The sequence below is a fragment of the Phaenicophaeus curvirostris genome, chromosome 1 (genome assembly GCF_032191515.1).
Source record: "Phaenicophaeus curvirostris isolate KB17595 chromosome 1, BPBGC_Pcur_1.0, whole genome shotgun sequence".
Lineage (NCBI taxonomy): Eukaryota > Metazoa > Chordata > Aves > Cuculiformes > Cuculidae > Phaenicophaeus > Phaenicophaeus curvirostris.
The window spans coordinates 191265126-191279605 of record NC_091392.1 but is presented as its reverse complement, the minus strand read 5'-3'; the positions used below and the strand labels follow the sequence as shown (position 1 = coordinate 191279605).

Here is a 14480-nt window from a genome sequence, read left to right as displayed (position 1 = left end):
AATACCTTCTGTTTACCGCCCTCTTTTCGTTGTTACAGTACTTAATTTTAAAAATATTTACCTGAACTGATTTGCCCAACAGAGAGGAAAGGGATTCCCACCCCCATCTCAAGTCACAGTATTACAACATCCCAACTAAAGCTACGCACAGTCTAATCAGTATGCCCCATACCAAACAAAGATAATGGGGAAGCTGAACATATAAACAAGTACAAATCCTATGGGATTAAAAGGTCTATGAATCGAAGATAATAAACCTTCAAAAAACCTTTTTCGTCTAACTCAAGGTGCTTTTTTTCTCTTATCTCTTCAAGTATCATGTAAAAGCAGATTCCTACTCTCTTCGCTTTCCACCATTTCCAAAGAATTTGCAGGCCTGAGCTGCCACGGGACATTAAGTCAGAGAATTAAAATCGTGCCAGTCAGGTGAAGAGAGCTATTAAAAGCCAACGGTTCACACTGCGTTCAAAAGCAGCTTCTACTTGGGGCCTAAAGGCTACTCAACCAAACTTTTCAATTTATTCCACCCCAAGCTCAACCGTACTGTGCTCAGCTCAACTGGAGAAGAGTATCAGTTTTATATACTGCCTAAGGAAGCTAGAAAAAAAAAGGCAACAGGTGTATTCCAAGTGCCACAGATTCAGGAGCAACAGGACACTGATTTATGTTCTGGTTGCAACTAGAGCATAGGTCTTAAAACCTTACGTCTAGGATTTAAATAACTTATATACTGAAGAATCTAATTTGCAGGTTGTTTCTTGGCTACTGCTCAAATATACAAGCAACAGGAATTTATTTTCTCCTTTGGCCTGAGCAAGCACTGAATTAGCGGGCTAGTTTAAAAGTGACTGAATACGGCAGACAGTGAATGCAGTGATGGCTGGTTTGATTAAAAGCATATAGAGATTGTGGGCTTTGCTGCAAATACTACACCTTTTTTTTTTTATTTCTGACAGACCCACATGCATAACCCAAGGAAGGCTCACTTTTCCCTAGATTTCCACTGCCAAGAAACAGCGTCACTCCTCCAGCAGAGCAAAGTGGTCACAGTGGGACAGCAGGTGGTCTTGGATCTCCGCTAGCCGAGGTCAATTCTGAACAGAAATTTACAGAAACCAAACCAAGTCCTAAATTCAGCCAGATGACAAAGCATTGCTCAAAGAAACAGGAAATCAGGGACAACTTCCCACTTCCCAGCAGCAAGCAGGTTTCTGAAACCCTTTCTCTGTGGCACAGGCCATTTAATTGGACCCGACAGACAACTCCACAACTTTTAAAACCAGCTGTCACTGCATTTCTCCAAAACAGGTATTATTTACACCTAAGCAATCACCCTGGAGAGCAAGAAAGAGATTTGCTTTGAACTGTGCATTCAGTTAAGATCCACTTTATACAAGTTTCAGACTCACACTTCAGCACCTCAATCAACATTTGCATCACTCTTGCTGTTACCACCAGCCACCTACGCTGCAGTCCTGCATCCTCTACAGCTTTCAAGTGGATACAATTTGTACCAAAGACGTAACACACTGTACAGCTGCAAACTGTATAATGTTCTCATCATTAAGTGTCACTTGTTTTCATGTCTTAATTTGCATGCAACAGCCTGGAACGAACCTTTGGTAGCATTAAGGGATCTCAATTAAACAGGAACAATTTAGTTTAGCTAATCAACTCTCTTGTCCCAGCAAGGAAAAAGCTGAGCCACACATACTGGTCTAGGAGGGAATCACTAGTAGCACAGGTCAGACTTTGAGATCCTGAAGAACCAGTACATGGAGGCTTTTTGTCACGATGGTGTGCAGGGAGCGGAAGACACAGGAAGCAACTACTACCTCAACAATTTTTCTTTTGCTTACAGATGATTCCCCAGCAAGGCTGGCGCCCATAAGCATAACTGGCAATGGATGTAATTGTTTGAGACAGAAGAGTGAATTTCAAATATACAAGTATAAACGGCAGACGGAATTTCTTATGATTCATGGATGTGGGGATTTGGAATCATGAGAAATCTGTTGGGAATATCTGATATAGCGGTTATAGCTGTATTTAAGTTTCACAGGAGGTTTCGACACAAGATGCGATATACTTTATAAAATGATAGATTGTGGCAGTGATTTGATGGATGGACAAGGAGACTTGACAATACTGGGGGAGAATTCCGACATACAACAGGAGTAGCTTGTAGGAAGGAATATATACAGAGCTGAAAAGGATTTTTAGGTATTGCTGAGGTTTTTTTAAGGTGTTATCATATGCTGAATTATATTGTTCATTTCAAAGCTATGAAATATTTGCATGTAGTAGGCTGTCCTGAATGTCCCATCCCACTTCCTGAGCTTCTATGATTACATCTTTCTGTTTACTAAGATGTTCCACCACCCTCTGTTGTTCTTCGTAAACTTTTCCACAGCACCAGGGAAAAAATGCATCAGAGCAAAAAGTGCTGATTAATGTACAAGCCAACAATAAAACTAAAAAAAAGGGAATGTATCTGTTTAACTCTAAATTATTAGTTGAAACAAAGGACTGCTATATTAAAAAACATAATCATATATATATATAAAGTATATAAAAGAAAGGTTTTGTAAAGACAAACATTTTCTCTCACCTTCACTGACTCTGGAATTGCTCTGTAAGCAAAAATCAAAACAAATTTCATGCAACCCAACTTACTTCAATTTGAAAGAGCTCCCCAGCACCTTCACAGTCATTTGATGTAATTATAGGGGTATGAATATGCACATAGCCATTATCCTAGAAGAGAGAGAACACTATAAGTTAATTAAAGATATCAAACATCAACTTTAAGGATGACATCAACCAGCACATATCATAACTCGGCTTTTAGCCTCCAACCAGGACAGCATATGTACTCTTTCACACTACACAGACTTGTACCCTATAAGGCAACCTCTGCCTTTAATGGACAAAACCAGAGGACTAACTAAATGTTAGCATGATTTACAAATCAACGTTTACTGCTTGTGCTTTTGCCTCTTTTCACAAAGAAATGAGATTTATGCCACTGCTGTGGGTTTTTGTAACTGCTCATCTCACACCACTCCCGTTTCTTCTCACCTCCTCTACTATTTTTATATTTTTGTGCAGTTTCAACCAAATTCACTCCTATGGACTCAACACTCGAGTTTCTTCCAGCTTTTTGGAAGCTGGTGGTTAGGCAGAGGACTCTCTTAGTAGTTTCCACTAAGAGAAACAATCAAGTGTGTTAGGTGACAAAAATCACACACTGCACGGAAGAGAAGCCCTAAAGACACTTAACCAGTGCGAAAATGTCAGTCCCGCCTCACATCTTGGATATCAAAGTCAAATTGATTTTAAGAGTCAGGGTATACCCTGGCTTTGTCACGTTCTAGGTACCTGGAGAATTACCCATTCATGTAATAGTTCATACTCCAGAGACCTGCTGGTCATGCAGCCTTCCAAACCTACATGAGATTTTGGACAACTGCCTAAATTACAGAACTGCAACTGCTATCACCGTATGGGAAAGAAGCATATTTCACATAGAAGACCCCCTGCATAATTTGGAAAGGAACGCAAACTGCACAGGTCTGAAAGATGAGAATCCTATGAAAACCTCTTGCATGGTTTCCCTTATAAAAGCTTCTAAAATACTTCAGGTCACATTACTGGCTCTGACATATCTTTAAGTTATTTAACATGCGAAGTGGAGGTGGCAAGTCACATTGCAACCACTACCTTGTTCCTAGGAACAATGCTCCTATCCCATATGAACCTCAATACTCAGGAGAAGATTTAAAGATGACATTACAGCCTTCAACATCCAAACCAAAGGCATTTGGCAGTAGTCATTTGCTGCTGGAAACTAAAAGGCTTTAAAAAAAAAGTTTCTAAAGTTACAGAGTATACACAAGTGTGTGTGTGTGTGTGTGTGTAAAACCCACTTATTTTCTTTCACCATTAAGCTCTTTGCAGCTTCGCACAATGAAAACACTCTGATTATACTTTCTAGTTATCATATGTTTAACGTTGTCAAGCCAGAAACTGGAAAATTCTTGGGATGATGGCAATTTAAAAAGACTGCTTTCCTTCCATCAGAAAAAGGGGCAAGCCACAGACATTCCTGGTGCCAGCATAATCATCATATAAGCATTTGCTAATATCGGGTCTGGGCCAAATCCTTCTTAGTCCTTTAAAAATAACTTCAGTGTTGCTGCTCCTGCTGCTACGAAATTAACAATACTTCACATCTTTTAATACTGCTCAGCTCTTCAGCATTTTAAACAGGAAGATACATCAGAGTCTGAGCTGGAGTTAAGTTGGAGAGGCAAAGCCTCTGTCAGAACACCATGCTTTGTTTTATCTCAGCCGACTTCCTTGGGCATGCTTCAAGACACAAATCGCTGTAGGCAATGCCATCTAGCGGCAGAACACCAGCAAAGACTGATCCACAGCAGAGCTGAATTCCCTCTTGAGGGCTGCTGCAACGCTGGAATCCATCTCAGCTGTACCTGACATGCTGTTTCTACTAGGCTCTAAAATAAATAATCTTCCAGATACCGTGCAATTTCATAGACAGCTCTTGGAGCGAGCAAGAGTTCTTTGCCACTGTAAGTGACAAATAGCAGTGTACTTGGGACCAGAAACTGAGTCTCAAAAATTCTGGCCTTGCCTTTAGGCCATATTAATGACTGACTACACAGAAGTTTGTAATCAGAATGTTCTGAATAGGAGTCTGCTCAAACTGAAGCCAGTTTGTCTAAATTCAGACACGTTTATTTCAACGAACAGCTTTAAAAGAAAGGGCTCAGGTGTGCTAGAGGACTTGCTACCTTTTGTTACCTACTTATACAAAGAATCACAAGGTCTCTCTCTCTGGCACCTGGAATCAGTTAATTTATTGCCCCCATGGTCAGCACAAAGCCTGTATAATGCCCACAGCTTAAGAGTGACACATTCATAAAATGCAGGTGCCTTTCACCCATCAGCCTGAAACGCATAAAACCAGGAGTCATCTAATCTCAGGTAACAAGTAAAAGCTGAGAAGAACATGAAGCTCTGAGTCAGTTTGTTGGTTGTCTTCCTGCATCACAGATTTTTCCACATGGGAGGAGGCTTCTATCCAAGGATCATAAGATCACTGTTGAGGGTAGGTTAAATGACTTCGTATTATGTTGTGTTCCACAGACCACACACACTCACGGGCGATTATATTGCTATTAAGTGAAAAGGACAGTGTAACTAATAGGAAATGGGTGGAAAGGTGCTTACAAGACCACAGATGTACTAGCCTAATCATAAGCAACAGTCTCACCAAGGCCTCAGTCAGGCCCAGGCCTGGAAAGAAAATTACTGTGTCCAAAATCCTAGCCTGTAGCCCAAACATCACACTCCCTCCCTCCTAACGTGCTCCTCTGAAGTCAAACTGGGGGAGTGTTTTACACATCAGGCTCAGTACAGAAAGGACTACCTGGAAGAATGAGTGGATGGCTGCAGTGGCTTCACTGCGGATCCTCAAGAGGGAGCCAAGCGTGTTGCTTCTGCATCGCAGGTGAGGGAACTGTCGGACATACTCCAGTGGGTGCCTCTTCTTCATTTTCAGGGGAAATGACTGAAAATAACATGGAAAAAAACCCCAACAGGATGAGAACTTTCAGTCAATATAGTCTTATTTCTATACATGGACATTAAGCCTCCTTGAAAGCCAACTGATCATTTCACTGCTGCAACAGCAAGCTCATTCCAAATGTGCTTGTGGCAGATACGGTTCTTCCACCTGCACAATATGGAGTTTAGTCAGTCCCACTGCTTCTCCAATGCATATCCCAGTCAGAGTTACCAGGTAAACCACCTGGCATAGGTAACTGCTTCAGAGTGGGACAACTGCAGGGTCTTTGCTGCCAGCATGTGCACCAGTGTCCACACAGAAACAGCTCTGCCCCTGAAGACAGCTTTCTTGGTGATCCCACGTTTCTCCTCACATACTCTACAAACACTGCTCACAAACCAAAGCCTGCAGGGCTACTCAGACTTAAGGAACATAGAGTTTGAACCATGCTTTAGTGGATACTTGGACCTTGTTGAATTCATTTCCAAAGCATCCTACCAGATGCACTCCTTGCTGCAGTCACATACCCAAGGATCACAGGGTCCCACCACACGGATGGTTTCAGCTTTCAGCTCTGTGTTTTGCATCATGTGAGGACTTTTGACCAGTGTCCCTTGCACTTCCACTGCACTTCCAAAAGTCAAGTCTCTAAGAAACCAAGAAAAAACAACAGCTTAACTAGGCACCGATAAAAAGTCAACTACATTGAGAAGAGATTCTGGTTAATTTAGCTGAAACATCTGACATCACAAGAGATACCGTAGCCACAGAGCTTAACTGATGAAATGAAAAAATATTAAATGTATAGGTAGGAATGTGAATAGGTTCACAAAGCTATAGAAGAATTTAAGACAAGGTAGAAGTGTTGGACAAGTGAGGGGAAAAGACTTTTATTAGAAGGGGTTATTGGTGAGGACAAACTAGGCTTATAGAAAAAAAACCCAAACTTTAAAATATTTTTTAAAAAATCAAGTTACACACAGAAGGGTCCTACATCATCCCAAACCTAGCCCAAAGCACAACAGAGAGAAACAAGCCAAACGAAGCTGTAAAGCAAGCATATGATTTTATTGTAATAGAACTGGCATGCCTATCTAGGGGGTATACCTGACTACTGAGCAAGCCCTCAAGTTGTTACAGGAAGAGTAACAGCACTCTCCAAAAACCTGGGGGACAATCATCTCTGGCTACATTGTGTGTTTTCCAAGCAAGTCCAAGAGTAGTCCATAATGCCCATGCTGCTACAGCTATGAAGAAAATTAGGACAAAATTAATCTCACTGGACAAGCAACTGAACAAGGTCTCAGCTAAGTGGAGACAGAGTAGTTGGACACACTCCACCCTAAAAACATATCAAATGACCCCAGACCGCAGCAGCGCCTTTCCTGTGGTCAGGTTCCAGCTGCTGGATGATCCTCCAACACTTCTGGTGAGTCACTGGCACAGGAAAGGAGGCCTGAACAGACCCCTCTAAGCACTGGTTAACACAGATATTTCTCCAGATATCTCAGACTGACCAACCTGTCTTCCAGGCTAGGATCAGCAACCACCTGGAGGTTTTCCAGAGAACTTCCATCATTTACATGTAGGAACAAAACTTCCTTCTGGGATCGGACAGAGCGGACCCAGCCCTAGAGGTAAAAGAAAAAGAAACTCATTATTTCTTGGCATAGACTCTGTGCAGTCATGCTCTTCTTCCAGCTGAGCTGGACATGCTGCTTCAGGCCTATCTCAACACTTTACTGAAATCAAAGGGAATGTTTCTTTAGGGCCAACAAAAAAAAAAAGTAAAAAAAAAAAACCTGTGTCAGTTTTTCTGTTGACTTCAAAGCAGAGAGGAACAAATCCTTAGACAGAGGCATCAACCCTCCTTCTAAGTACAGGGGTGGATAACTAAAGCCTATCATCATCTCTGGAGAGCCAGGAATATGGAAAGCGGCAAAGCACTCTGAAGATGAAAAGCATTTTAGCAATGTACATATTCATGTTAGTGATGTCCCTTCAAAACACTTCTTACTGCAACAGAGAAGACTAGGAACGCACAGTTCTTTACAATAACACACTCAAGGCTGTTTTGATGATTTTACTACCAATTTTTGTTGCTTTATCACCTGCAGGAAGGTTCCAAGTGAAGTTTGTTTACTAGTCATTTACATGCCCTAAGCCATTGTACTAGTAAAACAATCACAGGATAGAATCATAAGAATTGTTTGGTTGGGAAAGACCTTTGAGATAATTGAGCCTAACTGTACCTGTCCACTACTAAACCATGCACTTGAGTACCTCATCTACCTGTCTTTGGGCAGCCTGTTCCAGTGCCCGACAACCCTTTCGGTGAAGAAATTTTTCCCAACGTCTAATCTGAACCTCCCCTGGTGCAACTTGAGGCCATTCCCTCATTGCCTGTCGCTTGGGAGAAGAGGCCAACACTCATATCGCTATGACCTCCTTTCAAGCAGTTGTAGACAGCCGTAAGGCTTCCTTTTCTCCAGGCTTAACAACCCCAGTTCCCTCAGCCATCACTCATAAGGCTTTTTCTCTAGCCCCTGCACAAGCTTTGTGCCCTTCTCGGGACTACTGCCCTTCTCTCAAGCACCTCAAAGTCTTTCTTGTAGTGGGGGGCCAAAAATCGAACACCATATTTGAGTTGCGGCCTCACCAGTGCCAAGTACAGGGGCACAATCACTTCCCTGGTGCTGCTGGTCACACTGTTACTGATACAGGCCAAGATGCTATCGGCCTTCTTGGCCACACTGCTGCTTCATTCGTCTGGCTGTCAACAAGCACCCCCAGGTCCTTCTCTGCCAATGATGCTGCAGTCAATAGATACAAGTGGAAAATCACATCTTCAAGCAAAATAAAAATCAAAATTAATGCCCTGAAAATTCCAGATGCTTCTCTCTACATTTCAAAACCAAGAACGCTACACTGTCTCCATGGGAAAAAAAACCAAACCAAAATAATCTAGAAGAGTTCTTGTCCAGTTTGATTAAAACAAGCAGTAACACAGCAGTTCTTTGTAACAGCAAAGCAGTTAGAACTGACCATGAACACATGAGACTAGTGTCTTAATTTGAGTTTTTCAGTGGGAAATAACACTTTCCTTAAAAAGACATTCAAATTCAAGGTCAATACCAAGGTACCAAGCAAAAGTGACAGCACCCAAAATGCAATTCCCCTAGCTGCTCTCCAGCTCCCAAAGGCTGATACAAAGCTGTCCTTAAAAGCAAAACTATCTGCTGGGGAGCTTTCAGCTCATCTTGTAACAAAACTGTAGAGAACAACGAAAACCAGTGCTGATTAAACAACTGAACTTCTTCTTTTCCCATAAGTTTGTCTTTTCCTTAACTGTAAGCACCCAAGTAGTTCCAATGACTTCAGACCATGCAAGTACTTTAGAGATTTTATACCAGACAAACCAAACTGATCTACTTCTATTGTCTAGACTGAACAAGCTTTCAGAATTAAATAGTACCAAAAGTAAAGCACTCTTAAAATTACAGCACGACTACTAATACAGACAAGGCATTAGACAGGCTTGTCGAACGAAGGGAAGACAACTGCATACAAGAACTATGAAAGATATTAAAGGCATAAACCTAATGATAAATGAACTTTTGCTTTTGTTCCAGCCTCACAATTTCAGACAGGCATTTACCTAAACAACCTCTGCACATTGCTGGCAAGAACTAACACAAAAAACAAGAGTCTAAAATTAGAGTCTGATCATCTGGGCATCCTCATTTCCTCCTTCTTGCTAAAGTAACTGGTGTTTAAAGGGTATTTCATACAATAGCACACATGAAGCTGTTGTGCTTATCCTCTGTATTCCACTAAATCCCCAGAAAACATCATATACATTATACTCGATGCATGATATCTAATGTATAAGGGCAGATTTCCTCATACGTGTTCCTTAACAGAACACAAGACCTCTTTTCCACCACCTCATCAGGCTGTTCTGGGAACTATTAAACAATATGAGTCTGCAACTGAAAATAAGAGCATGCCCATACACTTACGTTGGACCAGCAGAGGCCACAGCAATGACTTAAATGCTTCACACCTTACCAGAAGTACTGTGCAGTGTGTATCCCAACTCAGACCATACCACACACTCCAGTAACTAAATCTGGCCATAATAAGGTTGGCTTTAAGCCACAGCCCTTCTCCAGTCCAGTTTCAGATAATCACAGAATCACTAGGTTGGAAAAGACCCACAGAATCATCGAGTCCAACCATTCCTATCAATCACTAAAGCATGCCCCCCAGCACCTCATCCACCTGTCTCTTAAATACCTCCAGGAATGGCAACTCAACCACCTTCCTAGGCAGCCTATTCCAGTGCCCAATGACCCCTTCCATGAAAAACTTTTGTCTGATGTCCAGCCTGAACCCCCCCTGCTGGAGCTTGAGGCCATTCCCTCTTGTCCTGCCACCTGTCACTTTAATACAAAAAACTTTTTTTGCCACTGCAGAGGACAAGCAACAAAGCAGCAAGGACCAGCAAAAAAAAAAAAAAAGGTGGTATTGCCAATCTTTGTCAATAAAGCCAGCTTCCATTATTGACAAAACTACAGCTGAAAAGCACCTACACTGGGCGGGCTTCTTCCTACCCTATTTGGCTTCATCTGCATGTGTGCAGGAATACCAGTGTGCTACAAACTAGTTTGGGGATAGGCAGAATCCTAGAATAGTTTGGGGGACACCTTCCACTAGATCAGGTTGCTCAATGCCCTGACCAACATACTCTGAACACTTCCAATGTGCAATTCCCAAATTCCCGAGGCCATCTGTTCCAGCACCACACCACTTTCACCATGAAAAACACCTTCTATATGTCCAATCTAACTCTACTGTCTTGCACTTGTAAACTGCCACCCTTTGTCCTGTTACTACAGGCCTTCATAAATAGCTTCTCTCCATCTTTCTAACATGCCCCCTTTAAGTATTGAAAGGCTACTTATGTTCTCCCTGGAGCCTTTTCTTGTCCGAGCTGAACAAGCCCAACTCTCTGAGTTTGTCTTCATAGGAGAGCTGTTCTAAATTTCTGATCAGTTTTGTAGTATTCCTCTGGACCTGGTCGAACAGGTCCATGTCTCCTGTGCTGAGGACTCCAGAGCTGGACACAGCACTCCAGGTTAGGTCTCACCAGAGCGGAGTAGAAGGCGAGAATCACGTTCCTTGACCTGCTGGCCATGCTGGTTTTGATGCAACCCAGGTTGACCTTGTAGGGTGCAAGCACACACTGCCAGCTCATGTCCAACTTGTCATCCACAAAGTGTTGCAGCCCTTTACAGGTTAATCCAGATACACTGACAACAGCACAGTCCTAGCCAAGGGCCTTGCACTAAAACAGAGACTATGTGTCTGCAACAACATCTCTGCCAATCACAAGGAAGAAAACAGCAGGACACGCTGCCCTGTGCTGAGGAAAGAGCTCAACTGCTAAAACCTCCATTCGTCCCAGCCTGCCTTGTTTCACAGTAGAAGCCAGGCACGCGGATCACAGAATAACCAGGTTGGAAGAGACCCACCAGATCATCGAGTCCAACCGTTCCTATCAAACACTAAACCATATCCCTCAGCACCTCATCCACCCGTGCCTTAAACACCTCCAGGGAAGGTGACTCAACCACCTCCCTGGGCAGCCTGTTCCAGTGCCCAATGACCCTTTCTGTAAAGAATTTTTTCCTAACGTCCAGCCTAAACCTCCCCTGGCGGAGCTTGAGGCCATTCCCTCTTGTCCTGTCCCCTGTCACTTGGGAGAAGAGGCCAGCACCCTCCTCTCTACAACGTCCTTTCAGGTAGTTGTAGAGAGCAATGAGGTCTCCCCTCAGCCTCCTCTTCTCCAGGCTAAACAACCCCAGCTCTCTCAGCCTCTCCTCATAAGGCCTGTTCTCCAGCCCCTTCACCAGCTTTGTTGCTCTTCTCTGGACTCGCTCCAGAGCCTCAACATCCTTCTTGTGGGGAGGGGCCCAGAACTGAACACAGTATTCGAGGAGCGGTCTCACCAGTGCCGAGTACAGAGGGAGAATAACCTCCCTGGACCTGCTGGTCACGCCGTTTCTGATACAAGCCAAGATGCCATTGGCCTTCTTGGCCACCTGGGCACACTGCTGGCTCATATTCAGTCGGTTGTCAACCGACACCCCCAGGTCCCTCTCCTCCAGGCAGCTTTCTAGACAGACTTCTCCTAGTCTGTAGCACTGCATAGGGTTGTTGTGCCCCAAGTGCAGGATCCGGCATTTGGCCTTGTTAAACCTCATGCCATTGGACTCTGCCCAGCGGTCCAGCCTGTTCAGATCCCTTTGCAGAGCCTCCCTACCCTCCAGCAGATCGACACTTCCACCCAGCTTAGTGTTGTCCGCAAACTTGCTAAGGGTGCACTCGATGCCTTCATCCAGGTCATCAATTAAACTATTATCAGCAGCTTTACCTGACACTGCTGTAAACCTGAGCACAGTACAAGACCTAAACTGAAATTTTTGAAAACATCAGCCCAGAGGTAACGGTTCACTCTCCCGAAGTGAGCAGGTAATAAAGCCCAAACTGCACAGACTTCAGCCCAAGCCAGGACAGTAAGAGCCGCTCCCCGCACGTGCCCCGCGTAACGCCAAAGCTCCCCATCAGATCCGACAGCAAACTGAGCAGACACGGCGAGATCTGTAAGCGCCCTAAGAGGTTCTGGCTGCGCTCCCTGAAGCTCCGGCTCCTCTCCCTTCCGCCGAGGCCCTGGGCCCTCCCGCCCTCACACACCTGCACCCGAACCGGGCCGGGCCCCCGCTGGCCCCGCAGCGCCTCGCGGACCCGCAGCCGCGGGAGGGCGGCGCAGCGGCCCAGGCCCCGGACCCCCAGCATGGCGGCGGCCTAGGGGGGCCGCAGCCCGCCGCGCCCCACGTGACCGCAGCGAGCCAATCGCAAACGCCCAGCCTGAAACCCCGCCTCTTCCGGCCGCCGGCGCAAAGTCCTCTGGGAAATGTAGTTCACGGTCCGAGGCGGGGAGGGGTGGGGTTTGGAGCCGGGCAGGGCGCGAGAGGCGTGGCCTGAGCTGCATCAAAAGGAGCGTGGCCAGCAGGTGGAGGGGAGTGATTCTGCCCCTCTATTCTTCTCTTGTGAGACCTCATCTGGAGTGCTGTGTCCACTTCTGGAATCCTCAATGTAAGAAGGATATGGAGCTGTTGGAACGGGTCCAGAGGAGGACTGCAAAGATGATCTGAGAGCTGGAGCACCTTCCTTATGAGGACAGGCTGAGAGAGTTGGGCTTGTTCATCCTGAAGAAGAGAAGGCTCTAAGGAGGTCTTATAGCAACCTTTCAGTACCTGAAAGGAGCCTACAAGAAAGCTGGAGAGGGACTATTCATAAAAACTTGTGGTGATAGGACAAAGGGGAATGGATATAAGCTGGAGAGGGGCAGATTTAGACTAGACATTAAGAAGAATTTCTTCACCATGAGGGTGGTGAGGCACTGGCACAGGTTGCCCAGGGAAGTTGTGGCTGCCCCATCCCTGGAGGTGTTCAAGGCCAGGTTGAATGGGGTCTTGGGTAACCTGATCTAGTGGGATGTCCCTGCCCATGGCAGGTGGCCATGGCAGGTGGGTTGGAACTAGATGATCTTTAAGGTCCCTTCCAACCCAAACTATTCTATGGTTCTATGATCTCTAGGGGGCTGAGCCCTGTGTCAGTCTGTGCTTTTCCTAATCAGGGACTCAGCACTAGGTTTTGCTCTGCAAGCCCTGCTTCGGAGGCTGGGCCTTTCTCCTGTCCCTCTTAAACCATTGTGACCCTCTGCCCCTTCCAGCTCCTTGGAGCAGTGGGCAGGGAAGCAGCAAGTGGGGAGAAGTGTCTCCAGCCCTGCGAGAAGGATTTGGGAGTGCTTGTGGATGACAAGCCGGACATGAGCCATCAACGTGCGATGTGTCCCTGCCCATGGCAAGAGAGTGGGTATTGGAACTAGATGATCTTTAAGGTCCCTTCTAACCCAAACTATTCTACGATTCTAATGTGGGCTTGCAGACCAGAAACCCATCCATATCCTGGGCTGCATCAAAATAGCACAGCCAGTGGGCTGAGAGAGGGGATTCTGTGGCCAGCAGTCTGAGAGAGGGGATTCTGCCCCTTTCCTCCACCTGGAGCACTGGTCCAGCTCTGGGATCCTCAGCACAGGAAAGACGTGGACCTGTTGGAGCAAGTCCAGAAGAAAACTACAAAACTGATCAGAGTGCTGGAACAGCTGTCCTATGCAGACAGGCTGAGAGAGTTGGGGTTCAGCCTGGAGAAGAGAAGGTTCCAGGGAGACATTATTGCAGTCTTTCAGTACTTAAAGGGAGTGTGTAAGAAACATGGGGACAGGCTTTGTAGTTGGGCCTGTAGTGATAGGATGAGGGGTAATGGTTTTAAACTGAAAATGGGTAGATTTAGATTAGGTATTAGGAACACCTTTTTTTATGCTGAGGGTGGTGAGGCACTGGAACAAGTTGTCTAGGGAATTTGTGGATTCTGCATTCTTGGAAGTGTTCAGGATCAGGTTAGGCAGGGCTCTGAGCAACCTAATCTAGTGCAGGATGTCCCTGCTTATTGCAGGGAGGGTGGACTAGATGACATTTGAAGGTCCCTTCCAACCCAAACCATTCTATGACTCTATGAAAAAGGGGTAAAGCCAGTGCTGTTTCCCTACATAGTCTGGATTCGCCACCCATTCTGCCCTTTGCCTGGTCCACGTGCATCCCTTTCCTGCACAGTCACGCTGTGGCAAGGTAGTGGCCAAACATCTCTTTTGTGTTTGTGGTTTGTCCCAGCTCTATACATCAGTTGTCAGAGTACAGTGGGTGAAACAAGAGACAGCAGCAGGGTGATGTTCCAGGGCCAGGAGGTGCTGGGAGGCAGC

The 14480-nt window shown here is 45.2% G+C and overlaps 1 protein-coding gene across 1 annotated transcript in view; it reads right to left on the bottom strand.

Annotated features, from left to right (window-relative positions):
- Nucleotides 1-12454, bottom strand: part of NARS2 (asparaginyl-tRNA synthetase 2, mitochondrial) — a 54849-nt gene extending 42395 nt beyond the window's left edge. Inside the window, exons 1-5 of the mRNA XM_069883241.1 lie at nucleotides 12353-12454; nucleotides 7115-7224; nucleotides 6121-6241; nucleotides 5456-5596; nucleotides 2677-2757 (exon numbers count right to left, since the gene is read on the bottom strand). Of these exons, the coding sequence (XP_069739342.1) occupies nucleotides 2677-2757; nucleotides 5456-5596; nucleotides 6121-6241; nucleotides 7115-7224; nucleotides 12353-12454 (555 nt within the window). The remainder of the gene's footprint in view (nucleotides 1-2676; nucleotides 2758-5455; nucleotides 5597-6120; nucleotides 6242-7114; nucleotides 7225-12352) is intronic.
- Nucleotides 12455-14480: the final 2026 nt, after the last annotated feature.